The sequence below is a fragment of the Dreissena polymorpha genome, chromosome 8 (assembly GCF_020536995.1).
Source record: "Dreissena polymorpha isolate Duluth1 chromosome 8, UMN_Dpol_1.0, whole genome shotgun sequence".
Taxonomy (NCBI): domain Eukaryota; kingdom Metazoa; phylum Mollusca; class Bivalvia; order Myida; family Dreissenidae; genus Dreissena; species Dreissena polymorpha.
This window is the reverse complement of record NC_068362.1, coordinates 93,947,170-93,967,120: the sequence shown is the minus strand read 5'-3', so window position 1 is coordinate 93,967,120 and position 19,951 is coordinate 93,947,170. Positions and strand designations below refer to the sequence as shown.

General features: G+C 35.5%; 1 protein-coding gene across 1 annotated transcript in view; it reads right to left on the bottom strand.

The window, feature by feature from the left end:
- Positions 1–19,300, bottom strand: part of LOC127840904 (myoferlin-like) — a 141,386-nt gene extending 122,086 nt beyond the window's left edge. The window contains 3 exon segments of the mRNA XM_052369363.1: positions 2,904–2,995; positions 18,493–18,548; positions 19,056–19,300. Of these exon segments, the coding sequence (XP_052225323.1) occupies positions 2,904–2,995; positions 18,493–18,548; positions 19,056–19,152 (245 nt within the window). The 5' untranslated portion in view covers positions 19,153–19,300.
- Between the last annotated feature and the right edge of the window lie 651 nt (positions 19,301–19,951).

Sequence of the window (19,951 nt, the reverse complement as noted above, 5' to 3'; positions counted from 1 at the left end):
GGGTAGTGAGGCTCATATACATTGCATACATGGGTAGTGAGGCTCATATACATTGTATACATGAGTAGTGAGGCTCATATACATTGTATACATGGGTAGTGAGGCTCATATACATTGTATACATGAGTAGTGAGGCTCATATACATTGTATACATGGGTAGTGAGGCTCATATACAGTGTATACATGAGTAGTGAGGCTCATATACATTGTATACATGGGTAGTGAGGCTCATATACATTGTATACATGGGTAGTGAGGCTCATATACATTGTATACATGGGTAGTGAGGCTCATATACATTGTATACATGGGTAGTGAGGCTCATATACATTGTATACATGGGTGAGGCTCATATACATTGTATACATGGGTAGTGAGGCTCATATACATTGTATACATGGGAAGTGAGGCTCATATACATTGTATACATGAGTAGTGAGGCTCATATACATTGTATACATGGGTAGTGAGGCTCATATACATTGTATACATGAGTAGTGAGGCTCATATACATTGTATACATGGGTAGTGAGGCTCATATACAGTGTATACATGAGTAGTGAGGCTCATATACATTGTATACATGGGTAGTGAGGCTCATATACATTGTATACATGGGTAGTGAGGCTCATATACATTGTATACATGAGTAGTGAGGCTCATATACATTGTATACATGGGTAGTGAGGCTCATATACAGTGTATACATGAGTAGTGAGGCTCATATACATTGTATACATGGGTAGTGAGGCTCATATACATTGTATACATGGGTAGTGAGGCTCATATACATTGTATACATGGGTGAGGCTCATATACATTGTATACATGGGTAGTGAGGCTCATATACATTGTATACATGGGTAGTGAGGCTCATATACATTGTATACACGGGTAGTGAGGCTCATATACATTGTATACATGGGTAGTGAGGCTCATATACATTGTATACATGGGTAGTGAGGCTCATATACATTGTATACATGGGTAGTGAGGCTCATATACATTGTATACATGGGTGTTAAGAACTGCACTATTTGCTTTTCCGCAAGCAGCTTTTATGTCTTGTCTGCGTTCAAATTCATCCCATTTATCTTAATTATTATTATTTATTATTATCTCATATTTCCTTTGGCACATTGCAATAAAATGTTGGCAGCATATGTGCAGGTTTTAATCTTGTAAACACATTAGGCATCTATAGAGTTCAAACAACATGAATGAACCTTATTGATATCTGATGAAAATGCAAACAAAGCATGCATTCAGTTTTGCTTATCAAACTCATTGATAATCATCCTCAATGCACCATGTTTTCATTCTGCAGTAAACATTGCTTGCCATTAGACATTCAGCGAAACTTCATTGCATCCTGGAATATTTGGGTATTTTAAGTGATCATCCTTGTTAAAATTTACATAATAATTCTTGAATTATTAATGAATAATTCTATAATAAATTTGTTAAATATTCAAGAAGCATAAAGAGGCCTTTTTCTTGAGGTGTGGTTCTTTAAATTTCTTCTTTGATTTACTACAACTTATGAAGCAACATCACCCATCTATAAAGCTACATTTCATAACACAAATATTAAGCAACATCACCAACTTACTTTGCTACCAACTTATTGCATTGCACTATTCAACTTATTAGCAGGCCCCAAGTTAATATACAAAGCGACCTTCTTTTACTTCAACACTCATCTAATTAACTTCAACACCCACCTATTTTGCCCCACTTTTTTCATAACCTAACTTTTTCAGTAAATCTCCCACTTTTATCAATCCAACAAAATACATCCCACTAACCCCTCATATTTCACTTTACCACCCACCTATTTCACTACATCCTCCACTTATTTCACTGCATCACCCACTTATTTCACTAAACCACACACCTATTTCACTACATCCTGCACTTATTTCACTACATCACCCACTTATTTCACTAAAGCACCCACCTATTTCACTACATCTTCCACTTATTTCACTACATCACCCACCTGTTTCACTAAACTACACACCTATTTCACTACATCACCACCTATTTTACTACATCACCCACTTATTTCACTACATCACCCTCCTATTTCAATTTACTACCCACCTATTTCACTTCATCACCCACTTATTTCACTACATCACCCACTTATTTCACTACATCACGCACCTATTTTACTACATCACCCACTTATTTCACTACATCACCCACCTATTTCACTACATCACCCACCTATTTCACTACATCACCCACCTATTTCACTACATCACCCACCTATTTCACTACATCACCCACCTATTTTACTACATCACCCACTTATTTCACTTCATCACCCACCTATTTCACTACATCACCAACCTGTTTCACTACATCACCAACCTATTTCACTAGATCACCCACCTATTCCACAACATCACCCACCTATTTCACTACATCACTCATTTATTTCACTACATCACCCACTTATTTCACTTAACCATCCACTTATTTCCATACACCACCCACCTATTTCACTGCATCACCCACCTATTTCACTACATCGCCCACCTATTTAACTTTATCACCTATTTTAATCATCACCCACTTATTTCACTACATCAACCACCTATTTCACTTTATTACCCACATATTTCGCTACATCACCCACCTATTTACTACATCACCACCTATTTCACTATATCACCAACCTATTTCACTACATCAACATTTAGTTTATCTCCCAGCCAGCTCTATAAAATGAACTTTAGTAAAAGTAATATTGAAATCAATTTTATTCTCAAATTTTAAGTATATTTAGTAATAAAACTTAAACTTATTTCCCTTTTTTTCACAACTATGAGATTTTTCCCAATCCAAAGGGACCAGCCTGCTTCCCAAAAGGTGAACAAAACACACTACCCACCTATTTCGTCCCACTCGTTCCCAATCCTTGACTATGACCTCTAGCTGGTCATTTCCCGTGAAGGTCACTCCAGTCAGGTCAAACTCTATTGTCTGAAACATAAACAATTAGCTGTCTAGTTCAGCATGAAATGTGCTGGCTTATGCAATTTATTCCAACACTATTTATTTGTCTACAGACAAGGAAAAATCTTTTAATAGGAATCTGTTAAATGACTAAAAAAAAGCCTGTTCCTGAGTGGCACTAGTAAAATACAGCTTGCATTGCAATACTGTCTCACAACAATATTTTAGTCCTGCTTTGGGAAAACGGGGCTTTATGCATGCGTGAAATGTGTGCCAGTAAATTCACAAGAACTCATCATGGTGTTGATAAACTTAATTATTAAGTTTTATATGTTTACATTCCAGTGTTTTTTTTTCATTCAAAATCAGGTTCGGTAATCGGCCCCATTCCCAATGGAAATGGAAAGTATCTATTTTTCCCAAATGGCATTAAAAAATTCCCAATGGAAGGTTTCAAATTTTTTTATTTTTTTTTTTTAGATCTCAATATTTTGTTCATCGCCCATCCAAATAAGTTCAACCTTAGTAAATATAATACTGAAAACACTTAAGTTATATTATCAATTTTAAAGCATTTTTAGCAAAACAACACTAATTTCAAAATTTTAGTCAAAACACCAAGAAATTATCCCATTCCCAAAATAATGAGAAAAAAAACACTGCATTCCCAAGCTCTCTCTTTAATATGTTAATGAGAAAAAAATCCAATGCTGTATCTCCTTGAAATAACACAAACACCAGATTCTTAGGAAATTCACAGTTTTTATGGATATAAGGGACACAGGTGATTAGAGTGTGGCTATGATATTAATTAGTGAAATTATCTTTTTTAATGATAAATAATCATATTATAACAAAAAATCAACTTTTCTGAAAAAAAGAATTTCACTGTCAAATATATATATAACAAGGTATCCAACTCAAAATCACCCGAAAACGGGGTCTGATCGGTGTCAAGTAGGTTACACGAGTTGTGTATCGTGTAATTTCTTTAATTTTGACCCAGCATTTGTAGAAATATAACAAGATATATACATTTCTAGAAAGGAAATTCATTTCTGTGTTGAATAAGACCAAGATCGTGAAAATCGCTGCACAATTGATGAAGTTATGGCTGTTCAAAGAGATGCACCCCGTTTCGGTTGATTTTGAGTTGAATACCTTGTTATATATATATCTTATAGTGAAAAAAAAATTCTCAGAAAAGTTGATTGTTCGTTATAATATGATTATTTATCATTCAAAATGATGTTTTCAGTAATTAATATCATAGCCACACGCTAACCACCTGTGCTAAGGGACAGCTGAATTTTGACCATCTTGATGAAGGAAAGAACAAAAAAATATGTGTTTAAGTTATTATTTTGATATTCTTGTAAAACTGTGTGTGAAATTGTTAAAATTTAAAATGATTAGAACAAGAGATGTGTTTGTCAGAAACACAATGCCCCCTACTGCGCCGCTTTGAAGTCATATATTTGACATTTGACCTTGAAGGATGACCTTGACCTTTCACCACTCAAAATGTGCAGCTCCATGAGATACACATGCATGCCAAATATCAAGTTGCTATCGTCAATATTGCAAAAGTTATGGGCAATGTTAAAGTTTTCGGACTGACGGATAGAATGACTGACGGACGGACTGACGGACAGTTAAAAAACTACATGCCGCCCTTCGGGGGCATAAAAAGGTAAAGTAAAGAACATTATGAAAGTGTTGTGTTTTATACATGTATAATCTATTTGGCGAACAAAATAAAATACAGTCCAAACAATAATTCTACTAGAACAATTGAAATCCTGGCTACTGTTTAAAGTTTTGTCCCAGATTAGCCTGTTCAGCTGGCACAGGCAAATCAGGGATGACACTTTCCATTTTCATGGTATTTTTCATTGAAAAGAAGTCTCTCCTAAGTAAAAATCCAGTTTAGGCAGAAAGTGAAGTCCTCACAGGCTTATCTAGGACAACACTAGGCACATGAATGCATCAGAGTACCAATTAGTTGTGTATTGAATACAGTGAACATTGCATCTTTGCGGAAAAGTTATAATTGAGCCACACTCTGGGAAAACGAGGCTTAATGCATGAATAGGAACGACACTCCGTGTTTATGGTAGGTTTCGTGTAAAGGATTTCTTTTGTTCAAGAAAATCCACTTAAGGCAGAAATTGTCTGAGAAATTGTCAGACTGCACAGGCTAATCTGGGACAACATTTTACCCACATGCATTAAACCTCTCTTTCCAGAGTGAGTCTCCGTTACTTTTTAGGGACTACAACAGGTAATATACTGTTCAATCTGTAACAAAAGTAGTTGATACCATTTGACCATTTAAGTAACTTAAGCAAAGTTAAAAATTCAGTTTTTCCCGAATTAGTTGCTCCTAGCATGGCACAATAAAAACTTTGTTCAACATTTCAATCCTGGAGCTGCCTTCAATGAAGTTATGTCACATAATCTGATAATTATTCTTGAAAACTTATGGCAAAATGTTTAAAACAATTAATGTAAGAATTTTAGACTTTCATAATGTATTGTTAAATATTTTATATTAAGGAATATGAGCATGTATGGATCCAATCACACACATTTTTTACAACATTGAAATACAACCACAAACTTCCTTTCCTTTGTTCTGAAAACAGTCTGCTTGAAATTTTACAACATAAAATTTCCATCTTATAAACAGCATGTTTTTAAATAAAATTCTTTGCAAAATACAATACTTCAGTCCACAGGCAGCAGTATCATAAATTTGCCGTATGAAACGTACTATATGCCTATCGCTGAAAGATTGTGGAACACTGGACGTGACCTTTTTCATCGAAAACACACATGTTCCCATGCAGTTGCAGACAAAATGCAACTGGAATCATTAAAAGACATTAAAAGCAACGTGATTACACAACTAACCAATCTCCTGCTCGGCTAACAACTTTAATATTCAATTAAATTTGACTTTCTCGCTATTTGTCACTCGGTGTTTCATCTACACATGTACACCATTTTAATTTTATAACGCGTCATCTGGTTGGTTGTTATCATTGTGTTGGCCAATGACAGCAAAACACAGACATGTAGACACAGTCAGTGGCTTCAATTTCAGATTATATATACAGGCAATATTAGCTTCAAACAGCATGGTCTATGCTATTTATTGAAGATAACAGTCTCTATTCACAAAACTGTCCCAAGGACACATATGAACATGTTTAGTTTTGTTTAAGGGCACTGTGATTTGGTAAGTAGAGTGACAGAATTTAATTCTCAGAAACGAAACATAACTGACAAACAATATGATCTGACTGTTCAAGCAAAGTTTAAATTTGAAGTATGCGCAATCCCAATAACTGGTTAGTTGAGTATGGTTAGAGTGTGAAATGGGAACCATGTTGCAACCATTCAGCAAGGTATAATATTTCATCATATGATAATGTGAAATAAAACATGTATAGCAGGACTGTCATTGTACTCCTAGCTCTGAACACCTACACTTGAAAATCACCGGTCCATGTCACAACATATAAACATATTCAACGTATCTATACAACCATAGGGCATTAGAAGAAATACTTGAATTTGTTTATGTGGGCAATAACTTCTCTTGTGGGTTTGCCAATAAACATTTCATTCATCAACTCAATTCATGCATTGCAAGATCTAAACCCTGCCAAAATATGTACAGTACATAAAAATGCAAGCTTGCCAGAACTGTGGACAAATCAATACAGGTAAAGCAGAAGATTTTTAATCAATGTTTCTTGGTTGTGAGCAGATCATCTTCATTCCCACTTTAAATTTAGTACTTGGTCCCCTCAGTACCATATCAACAATATTTAAACATACATCACCATGCATGTACATATAACTATACAGTAACATAAAGGTACCCAGGTACCATATTACATGCCCGTTGGAACACCATCAGTCAGACTGCTCTATCTAGGTATGAGATATTACATGCCCGTTGGAACACCATCAGTCAGACTGCTCTATCTAGGTATGAGTCTTTCTCTGGGAAATGGGGGTTTAATGCATGTGCATAAAGTCTCACCCCAGAATAGCCTGTGCAATCCACACAGACTTATCCGGGAAAACACCTTCTGCTGGTAATAGCATTTAAGGGAAGTCCCTCCTTAGCAAAAATACAGTTTAGGCAGTCAGGATTGTCCCTATTTAGCATGTGCAGACTGCACAGGCTAATCTTGGATGACAGTTAACACAAATGCATTTAACACTGCTTTCTAAGAGCAAGGCTTGCCTTAATTACACAATGGAGATATCCTAGAAAATAGGTCCACTGTATTAAAAAATGTTGCAAAGAAACCACATTTAAATGCAGTGTGCAATATTGCAATGTCACGCTAAAACTTACCTAACACTTTCCGAAAGAAAACACCTCACATTTGTAAGGGTATTGGTTACCTATGCAAAAAGAACATCATGAGATCTTACCAATTTGAATAAACCTTTAAGTGTTTCAATGCAGTCTAGTCTAAACGTGTGGACTACACAGGCTAATCTGGGACGACTCTTTACGCACATGTATTAAGACCAGTTTTCCCAGAGAACACCTCACTTAAATCAAACATTTTGCAGATCATCAAAATAGCAATTGACCACAAATATGCCTAAGTTGCTAATTATATGAGGAATATTGCTGTGTTAATTATCAAGTGATTTAAGAGAGCAAAATGATTTTGCAATCTAACTCCCATATCAGTTGAGAGTTCATCTTGATGTTTTAGACAGCTCTATCAGTAATAACTAAATAGCTATTGACAGTTCACATCTTCAGTACATCATTGGCACAGGATATTTTATCTTACACACATATTTTAAGTGGGTGTACACATGTCAGGAATGTTTGGTGTTGATAACTTTTCCCCATGTGGAATGATTTTCCTTGTACACCATCATATTCTGCTTTATCTTTTCATACTCCCATGCATTTAACCTTTAACCTTACGAAACAACTCCTTTACATTTTAGAAAGGACTATTGGAGTATAGGTGTATTCATAAAACTGCATGTCAATATTCAATCTATTGAAATTTGGTGCATGTATATGAATGTTTGGTTTGCATAATTTCAATTCAATCCTAAATGACCATAAAATCTTTAAATATTACAATTTTGTCTCATTATTTTAGTCTTTGTGATAGAGGTTGGTTTTATTTTCAAAAATAAATAAATAATATATAACAGTTAATAATGTATTTATGTAAACAGGATTATAGTTTTGTAACAAGTTTTCCCTTCTTATATTACAGAAATAGTAGCAAATTAATGTATTCTTTCAAATAATTATACATTGAAACCAGGATCTGCCCCAGGTCATAGTGAAACCAGGACCTGCCCCAGGTCATTGTGAAACCAGGATCTGCCCCAGGTCATAGTGGCCTTAGCTGTCTACATGATAATTAGCCACACAATAATCATTGTCATAAATATAGAGTATTACACTGTGAAAAAAGAACCTTACCTATCTTAAAGGGGCAATTTCATAGATTTTGGCATATTTTGAAGTTTGTCATTAAATGCTTTATATTGCAGGAGTTGTTTTTGGCCCGATTTTATAGCCGAAATTCGGCTATGTTCCCAATCTCAAAAAGTATACTTTTTCCCAAAATGTTGCCAAATTTTATTTTATTTTTTTTTTTTTTTAGAAATAAGTGTCTTATGCATATTTTATCTCAATTGTAATTCAATTACATCTAACAAAGTATTATATGATTTTGTTCTTTTAATTGGAATGATTATAAAGAGTTATATCAAATTAAGTATTTCCCTAATCAGTGGACTTTTCGTTTGGAATAAAAAGGCTAATGAATTTATTTTCCCAATTTCACGAAAATGCCAACAAAAATCCCAATTCCAAAGCCATGGGCTATCTACCCAAAAAGTGGAAAAAAAACCTGTATTGATACATGTAAACATTGGATCTTAAAAGCTCCAGTAAAAAATCAAGAATAAAATTAAAAATAGGAAAAAAAAGTAGCCGGTACCAGGGCTCGAACCAGTGACCCCCGCAGTCCTGGAGTTAGTCTGAAGTAAAAACGTATTAGCCCTCTCGGCTATTTCGCCGAGTAAACACAGTTTAAGTAATTTATACCTTATATAAGCAATCTTTGTAGTTTCGTAAATTTAAACAGCAACAACAGAACTCTCCAAATTATTCAATCGTTTCGCGTTGCAACGCTTTATAATTTTGAGGTTTTCAAATCGTCAAAAGATACATATAATGGCTATATTGGACTATGGTAAATGTTCAGTAATACTGTTTCCTCACAAATATCATAACTAAATCGAAAATTTGCGAATCTGAAACAACTTTTTTCAATTTTGTCAATTTACCAAATCGTGAAAAGATCCCTTTAACAGACAGGCTTGTTTTAATAGCCCAGTACAGTTTAATCAATGCAAAATGTTGGTCACTTGATTGCCAAAAAAAAACATTCCATTTTTCTGAGTTGCAACTGAGTGCACTTGAGACAATTATTGTAGTAGCAATAAGCTTACATTTTATACTGACATTTTATACTGTATTCATCTTAATTTTGGAAACTGGGGAAAAAAAGAAAATAACTGGTTTACAGTATCTGTTTTTATGTGTAATTTATTATTGCCTCACCTTGAAATTTGAATTTTTTTTCTAAAATAACAAAATTATTTGTCATTTAAATTTAACTGTTTATAATTTCACAAATTTAATGATTTACAATTCGCAAGAGAATGAGCAAAGCCATGATAATTTCCGTTCAACATTGTCCATTTTGATGAAACAGAGTGTATATAGTTACTTGCAAAAGGAAGTTTGAAAATCTGTATGTATCTGGTGTTATATTAATCTTCAAAAATTTATAAAATGAAAGCATTTCTTTTTTAACCAACAAGAGGGCCTGAAAGGCCCAAGGTATCCCCCGCAACATATGCTTTGTTTGAGGATGGGTGCAAATTGGACGGATGAACATAATGATAGATGGACGGACGGAGGACAATAACACAAAACTAAGACAAAGGAAGGTTCTTAAGCCTTCACAATTTATTTAGGTGAATTAATAAGTCGTGCGTTTTCCACAAAAACATTCAACGTTTACATACGCTCAATTTTCAGAGTGTTGCAGAGTGAACACAACATCTTCCATGACATACCTGGAAATGTTTTGATGGTTTATCATTTATCATTGGGTACGGGAATCATTGGTGTCATTTTGGAAACATGATTAGTCACATGTATTCACTTTTCCAAGATATGGCTCCGGACACAAAAATGCCTATAGTAAAAAGCATTTTTTCAAGATACAAAGGGCCATAAGTCTGTTTTTAACAGATGGTGTACAATGCCATTTGGCGTGCATCATTCTCTTATGCATATATATACTCATACCAAGTTTCAATGAAATCCGCCAAAGCACTTCCAAGATATGGCTCCAGACACAAAAGTGCCTATAGTAAAAAAGATTTTTTTTAAAATACAAAGGGCCATAAGTCTGTTTTTAACAGATGGTGTACAATGCCATTTGGCGTGCATCATCCTCTTATGCATATATATACTCATACCAAGTTTCAATGAAATCCGCCAAAGAACTTCCAAGATATGGCTCCGGACACTAAAAAGCATTTTTTCAAGATACAAAGGGCCATAAGTCTGTTTTTAACAGATGGTGTACAATGCCATTTGGCGTGCATCATCCTCTTATGCATATATATACTCATACCAAGTTTAAATGAAATCCACCAAAGAACTTCCAAGATATGGCTCCGGACACAAAAGTGCCGGATGGACGGACCGACGGACAGCCGGACGGACGGACGGACAACGCCAAAACAATATCCCTCCGCCTCTGGCGGGGGATAATAAATTGTGTTTATTATGTGCTTATTGTACACAAACTTTCTCAAGTATAACCCTGATTTTGTGATAAAGGTTGTAAATAGAACAAGAGCTGTCTCCATAGGAAGACATGCCCCCAAAAAAGCTTTTTTCTAAACCTAAACGCAGATTTCAAACCTAAACGTGGACCCTTTGTGGAGAATTTGTGTGCGTATGGAAAGGCCTTGTCCATATACACATGCATACCAAATATGAAGGTTACATCTGAAGCGACATACATGTAGAAGTTATCAGCATTTTTTGAAACCTATACGCAAAAGTGTGACAGACTGATGGACAGACAGACAGACGGAAATGCGATCACTATATGCCCACTTTCGGGCGCATAAAAGTGTTCTAATACCATGGGAATGTACATCCCTCTCAAACCCACCTCAGGTGGACCCCAAATCCCTTCACAATTTTCTATAACAGTTTGCATATATTTGCTTAACATGCATTGATAATTTGAAATTATCAACAAGGTATGGTACATAATTAACCACATTATTATGAATCACATTAGAATCACATTATTAGATAACACATTGACATTTCACTGTATACATGTACCCCATCAATCAATATCAGGATTGTCACCCACATTATTTCTGTCACACTATGTCTGACACTATGATGTGATCTTCATCATAGGGTCAATTAAACATACAAGCTGGTATGTTTACAGTCATTAGTCTTTGGTATTTAATTATGACTTAACACTGTCCAGTCTTGCTAACTGTAGAACACATTTTCTACTGGTTCAGGACCAATAGAAACAAGAGGGCCAAGATGGCCCTAGTTCGCTCACCTGAGAGGAAACGGTTCATTCAATCTTTACCAAACGACAAACTTGACCTAGATATTGTCCAGACAAACATCCTGGTCAAGTTTCATCATTATTGAACCAAAACTCTGGCATATGGAGTGATTTTGTTTTTGTAAGATTTGACCTGGTGACCTTTATTTTGAGTTGATTCCCTTACCAAATATCAAACTTTGCTTAAAAAATAAATATTATGACCAAGATTCATAAAATCTGAAACAAAATTGTGACCTCTAGAGTGTTTACAAGGATTTTGTATAACATAATGAAAATTTGGACAATCTAAAGGCAATAATTATGGCATTAATTATGTGATATATATAAAACCAATCTTTTCACCAAGTTACATGATGATTGGGCAAAAAATGTGACTTCTAGAGTGTTCACAAGCTTTTTTAATATATAAATATGAGAAAACGGCCCCCCGGCAGCCATGTTATTCAACTGAACGGAACCATTTTCAAACTCAACTCTCATATCAATGAAAAAAAAGTTCTGACCAAATTTCATCAAAATTGGGCCCAAAATGTGACTTCTAGAGTGTTCACATGTTTTCACTATATACATATAGAGAAAAATGCCCCGCCCACAGACGGCCATGTTTTTTTGGTCCGAGATATCAATAAAACCAATGTTTTGACCAACTTTTATGATGATTGGGCAAAAATTGTGACTTCTAGAGTGTTTACAAGGTTTCTCTAGAGCCAAATAAGGAAAACTGCCCCCCCCCCCGGCAGCCATGTTATTCAACTGACCAGAACCATTTTCTCTACACTCTACACTCATATCAAGGAAACAAATGTTCTGACCAAATTTCATGAAAATTGGGCCAAAAATGTGACTTCTAGAGTGTTCACATGTTTTCACTATATACTAGGGATGGCAACGGTTAATCGGTTAACCGGTTATCCGTTTCTTGAGAAGGTTAACCGATTACAAAATTAGTATTCGGTTTCTCTTGCAGAAAACGCATTTTTTTTTAACGCAATAAATGCTCAAATCGTTAGCACCTTTTCATTTTCAATCAGCACACACCAGTGATAGTTTTCATCTGTATGAGAAACATAAATAGACTACAACAGAATTAATGTAGTGATTGACTTAAAGGTGATAGTAATCTTGAATAGTTATTGTCGGATATGTTCGTCCCACCGTTTGTTTATGTTTATGTGAGCACTGGAACTCTTGATAGAAACTATTGAAGTTTATCAGTAACTATTTAAACGTTTTGTTATATTGTTATGTCTGGTTATATAATTTTGTATATGTAGTAAGGATGTCATATTAAACACAGCGTTGCTAAGAAAATTAACTTGACGCAGCTAACCAAATCCCCGTACAACAAAATAATGACATCCTTCAATGCGCTCGATGCAGTCTAAATCATAACCCACATATTTAAAACTCAGTCAAGCCCATTTCAATAACTCGCGCAAGTAAACAAGTTCACTTAGTATCCCATTAACATTACCACGCTTTGTTTTATTATTCCCGAAGCGTAAAAACGCTTCATTTATTATTACATGAACAAAGATTTTGAGAGAGCAAAAGTAATAAAATAAAGTTGTTTTTTAACAAGCATCATATATTATCCCATTAAGATAAACACGCTTCATTTATTATTTACTATCCCTTGATCAAAATCACGTTTCATGTAGTATGCCATTAGCAAACGGGCTAACGCTGAATTTCAAATACCACGCTTTTAAGAATGTTTACGCGTTTCCAAAACACAAAACACTGTTGGGAAAACTTAAATGTTCGGGCCAGTGATTTTATAATAAATAATGCGTATATTTAATGTAATGTGACTTGTCATAACATGACTCATTCTCTTTTCATGTAAGGGACTACGTGCATTCAAAAGTAATCGTTCCCCTAACAACCTAATTGAACGGCGTCATATGAAAATGGGCCCTATGCTATATGCGGCCAGGGTTGCTCCAGAGCAGTCTGCGCAGTCACGCAAGGTCTCGTGGTCTCATTGGCCGACAGTGTAGCTCATGGCAAGACCAAACGAATGCGTTAATTGGTCTGGAGCTACATATGTCGAATAAGACCCATTTTCGCATGACGCGGTTCAAATAATACTCAGTACGTTTGTGTACTCAAAGATAGCCAATGCCATAGTTAAGTATAGCACTGCACTTTGGTGTTATCGCAACTTCGAAAGTCAACTATTATAAATGAAAATAAGTTGCATTTATATATCATCATGATAGTTCTCCTTTTCCTTTTCCTAATTATCATCAATTTCAGCAGTGTCATGATTATCAATATTATCATCATTAGCAGTAAGGGTATCACGTTTAAACGTTTAAACGATGGCGTTTCGTGTTTTGCTCAAAAACGTTTACAAAAACAGTAAACGTTTAAACGACAGTCAATGTCAACAGAATCCATTTTAGTTCATTACATTACGATGTTGCAAAACTCATTAGAAGCTGCTGAAAAAGACTCGTATTTGTATCACGCGCGCCAGATGGCCCTTATTCACAGTACCGTAGACATAACAATACACCTGTACGACCTAGACGTCTTAAATATTTAACCCGCATCGGCACGAAGTGCTCGGGAAAAGTTTACCGCTATTTCTTGAATAATCATGCCCCTAATCGTCTTGAACATTCAACGCGCGTCGGCATGAAGTGCATGAGGAAAATTTCCCGCCGTTTATTCATCGGCATTCATTTTTTTTTTATTTAATGAACAGATACTCGTTTTGATGTACATCTTGTAAAGTAAAACAATAAAAACAATTAACACCGGTGTACTCTTATTGAAGAAATGTGGGTTAAATATTAATTCATCTTTGTTACAAAATATAACGGCATGTAAGTAGAAAACGCGTAACCCAATGGTTAGACAACAACGAGAACAGTTGGTTTTAATATGACGTCATTGTGCGAATGGGTTATGAACTAAATATAACTTCCGGAAATAATCACTACTTTCAGTTTGGAAATGTGATGGCACTGATGCTTTTAAAACCGACGTATGGATACCGTTTAAACGTTATCGTTTCGTTTATTTCATTTCGTTTAAACGTTTAGAAAAATCTGTAAACGTGATACCCTTAATTAGCAGCAGTACCAACATCAGCAGCAGTACCAGCATCAGTGGCATGTCACTGCATTTCAGTTGCAACCACAATTGCATCTTACCCCTGTGATCAATATCATACTATTGTGTAATTTAAAAAGGGACGTGTTCGCAGATGTTCACATTATTTGCGGTGTGTCATTAAAAGCCTTTAATAGCTAGATTTGAACATCGGTGCTACAGAGCTCCCGTATAAATACAAAGACACAGTTTATAAACGAAAATCAAAGAAAAGTATCTGCTTAACGAAAATCCAGTGTATGTTGAAATTTCGTCCCTGATTAGCCTTTACAGACTGCACAGGCTAATCTTGGACGACACTGTACGAACATGCCTGGTTTTCTCACAACACACAAGTAATTAGGCTGCAAGACAATCAACAAGACAGAGTATATTTGCATATACATGTAATTGTTAACAAACATCAAAGACCTATAAAATACATATTTTATAGGTCTTTGTAAACGTATACGTTTTTCGGATGTTTTTTTATTTATGTGGTACAAAGACAGTCGGTTAACCGGTTAACCGCTCCAATATCGAAACAGGTTAACCGGTGACGGATTTGCTTTGATTTGCCATCCCTACTATATACATATAGAGAAAAATGCCCCGCTCACTGGCGGCCATGTTTTTTCACCGATATTGACCATTTTCTAACTCGTCCGAGATATCAATAAAACCAATGTTTTGACCAACTTTCATGATGATTGGGCAAAAATTGTGACTTCTAGAGTGTTTACAAGGTTTCTCTATAGCCAAATAAGGAAAACTGCCCCCCCCCCCCCCGGCAGCCATGTTATTCCACTGACCGGAACCATTTACGAACTCAATTGTCATATCAAGGAAACAAATGTTCTGATTAAATTTCATGAAAATTGGGCAAAAAATGTGAATTCTAGAGTGTTCACATGTTTTCACTATATACATATAGAGAAAAATGCCCCGCCCACTGGCGGCCATGTTTTTTCACCGATCTGGACCATTTTCGAACTCGTTCGAGATATCAATAAAACCAATGTTAAAACCGGAACTACTTTTGAACTCAACCAACATATCATTAAGACAAACATTTTGACAAAGTTACATGAAGATTGGGCATGAAATGTGACTTCTACAGTGTTTACAAGTTTTTTCTTTTTTTTGACCTAGTGACCTAGTTTTTGACCCAGCACGACCCAGTTTCGAACTCGACCGAGATTTTATTGGGACAAAGCTTCTGACCAAGTTTCATGAAGATCGGACTATAAATGTGGCCTCTAGAGTGTTTACGAACAAATATGGACGGAGGACGGACGGACGGACAGACGGACGTACGACGGACAAAGACCGGTCACAAAAGCTCACCTGAGCAATCAGGTGAGCTAAAAAGAAATTACAACATAACTCTATCTGATATTCTCTATCTATTATCTGTTAATAATTAAATGAATCTGCACATGAATTAAGTGCCTCTTCCTTAAATGTTTTCACCTTCCTGGATGTTATGACATGGAGTTCAGTACTTAAGGAAGCTAGACATGGGGCAAATCAGTGCTTCAGTTTTTGGTCCTCATCAGCTATTTGGTCCACAACCAGTTAACAACCAGACTTGTTGGAAAATATTGTATAACTTGAAAATAAATAACAAGTTTTTTATTAACTATACCACTAATAACAAAACTGGTTAAAACATTTCCTAAAAATGGATAGATTTTAAAGATGCTGTATTTTGCAAAGTTGAAATCTATAATGTTCCACGTGAATGCCTTTGTACACATGTGCACACATTTAAGCCTATTAAATTTGGATAATAGACATTACTGCCCACTGAAAATAAAAACTCCAAACCAATTTTACATATATACTGTATGAAAACATAGGCGTCGGAGCTGGGGCGGCAGGGGCGGGGGCCGCCACCCCAATATTTTCAGCAAAAATGAAATTTCAGCAAATACTTTTTTTTTCATTTCAATACCCGTTTATTTGAAAATATCTTTACCTCGAAGCAAGGTAATCCCGCTTTCGCGGTTATGACACGTGTATTGTTGATTGTCATCGCCCGCCCGCGGTAATGTACCTGTCAATTATGTTGTTAATTGATCGGTCTCTTTATAACGATAATCCCTTTATTCTTGAGTATTTAAACCTGGGAATCTTTAATTGTCCGTATGATCTAAGCCTTTGCTTCATTTATTAATATAAAGGAAAGTAAGACATGAAACAAATGTGCCGATATCCAATTGTACTTAATTATCACAAAATTAAAGATACCTCAAGATACCTGAATTAATTCATTTTTTGCCATACCGGTAACTTAAAGTAAATCGATAATTCTAAAAAAAGTATTTAAAGTTTTTACCACGTTTGTTGTGCCATTTCAATATGTCTACTCCAAACCAACCAACAAATTTCAAATTTCCAAAACGGAATTTCGGGACAAAAAATCCCGAAGAATGTTCTTTCAACCCAAAGTGGTTTTCCAGTCGCACGTGGCTTCATTACGATGAGGATAATATAAACATTATCAATGTATTATAATTGTTTTAGCATTACTATTGAAACTAGTAAAATTATTATTATTATTATTATTATAAAAATTATTATTATTATTATTATTATTATTGCCATCAGCAGTATAGTAGTAGTAGTAACGCAAACTATAGCGGTTCTTAACATTAAACGCGCAATATGTGGTGTAACTGTAACTGTTGCGTAAGTACTTTTCACATAAGATAGTTTTTAAATATTAAAATTATCAGGCATAAAAACGCACAAGAATGCGCCATTTGATGCTAAGATTTGAAGAAATTTCAGGCGGAGGCCCCCGGACCCCCACCAACGGGAAGGGGATACCCCCTCCCATACCCACCCCCACTGCCGCCCCAATGTCAATTTGCTTCCTACACCCCTGGAAAACCTTTGTATGTTCAACTGAACATATCAGATATTATTGAGCCATTCTATGGGAAAACCGGGCTTAATGGACAAGTGTAAAGTGTGGTCCAAAGTTAGCCTGTGCAGCCCACATACTTTCCACTTAAATGGAATTTTTCTTTTTAACAGAGTCTCTTTCAAAGGACAGTTCAGTACAGGCAGAAAGTATCATCCCTGATTAGCCTTTGCAGTCCACACAGGCTAATCTTAGATAATGCTTAACGCACGCGCATTGCGCCCTGTTTCCCCAGATAGCAGCTCATTTAAAGTAACATTACAACTCAAAATCAACGAAAATTTCGTACAATTTTTTCGTACAATAAACTTAACCAATTAAAAATCAGTGTTCCTTATGGCAATTGCCGAAATGTCAACGCCAGATGTGGTCTGGTAAAATAGATGTTTGTAGATACAAAATGCTCGTTTTTATTGTTGTTTTGCATATTTAATTCCGTTTTAATTTCCCGCAACGATATCTATTCATACGACACATGAACACTAACATGGTGTTCGTGTATCATATGAATAGATATATTCGGAAATTAAAATGGAATTAATTGTGTCACAAATAAATACAAACAAGCATTTTGTATCTACAAAAATCTATGGAATCATACCACATCTAGCGTTGAAATTGTGGCTTTTGCTATAAGGAACACTGATTGTTTAGGTGTTACCTTTACGAAAAACTTAACGAAATTTTCGTTTATTTTGAGCGTTAAAGTAATCACATGCAATACAACTCAAGTATTGTTCCACAAGTTTGTGGACTGGAGCTTAAATCAACCAATGAATACTTGCCTCGTCCCATTTGGGGTTGAGTGAAGACTTTATGACCTGAGTCTTTTTGGACTGGCCTGTAAAAGTAAATAATACACAGGTTATACTCAGTTTCACAGTAAATGCACAACATTTGAATAAGAATCAAATAGTTAAAGCTATGCCAGTGGGTGTTTATCAGCATTCAACCATTTTAAATACCCCACTGAGGTACATGCTCATGTACAAATATTATTAAACATACACGTTTTAGATGGGGTGTGGCAAAAAATAGTTTGAAACGTTGAATATTAACATTTCTATATAATTGTATTGAAAACAAATGTGAAATTGTTGTGTTATTTTCTGTGTTTTTTTCAGTTGCTATTCCATTCTTTACCCCATACAAATGTTTGTTATGCAGCGTATCTCAAATTAATGTAAATCAATACTTGTTTATATCAAATGTCCAATGTACATTTATACATTTGTATATGCTGGTGTTTTTGACAATATAAAACATACAAGATATATCAATTAATACAAAGCGGACCACGTAAAATACAAAATGTATAGTTAGCAATTCTATAAATAGCCCCACATACCTTGAAAAGTAATCGTGGTGTATGGATCACTTTCTCCCAACTTTTCAACATTCGGCACATTTGACGCGCTTATAACGTGCACTTTTAATAGCGACATGTTCAGTTTAGTTTAATTCCAACATTAAATCCAAACAAACGCTAAAAGTTATCGACATAGGCGATTTCTAACCGTGCACCACTACATGAAGCATTCTTCACACGACTGACACATTCCGCCAACTGCAAGTGGCTGGGATTGTGGGATCGTCTGCTGTCAAAATGCCGCAACAGGTGAAAATCATCAGGGGGAAAAAAACTGTGTAATGTGTGCACGTGGTGCATCATGTGTTGTTTCCCTTGAAAGTGCAAAATGCACGTCCCACGACGTACAATAAACAAAATATTGAAAGATCTTTTATAAAATTCAATGTTAGTTGTTTTTTAACGTCTCATTAGATTTTTGGCGCTATACAGTAAGGTTTCAAATTTCACAGAAAAAAACAACGGTATTCCTGTGGTATTTTTTTTAAATAACGTCAATAAGTAGTAACGAGCAACCAATTTCGAATATTAATCCTGTCCGTCTTGACGTCATATTATTCATTATTCCGATTGCGTTCTTCCCGCACGTCATTCCGATGAAAACATACTTTATTCAGTCCCGGATTTAGTCGTCTTGACGTCATATTATTCATTATTCCGATTGCGTTCTCCCGCACGTCATTCCGATGAAAACATACTTTATTCAGTCCCGGATTTAGTATTGTCCCCTGCCTCTGTTACTACAGCGTAGTGAAAGGGGAAGAAACCCATACTATCCCGGATTACTCATTAGGCAGAGTAGGCGACTACCTACTTTTACGGGCCCAATTAGACCGTAACGAAAGATTTTTTCTAGCCTTATCTTATGACCAAGC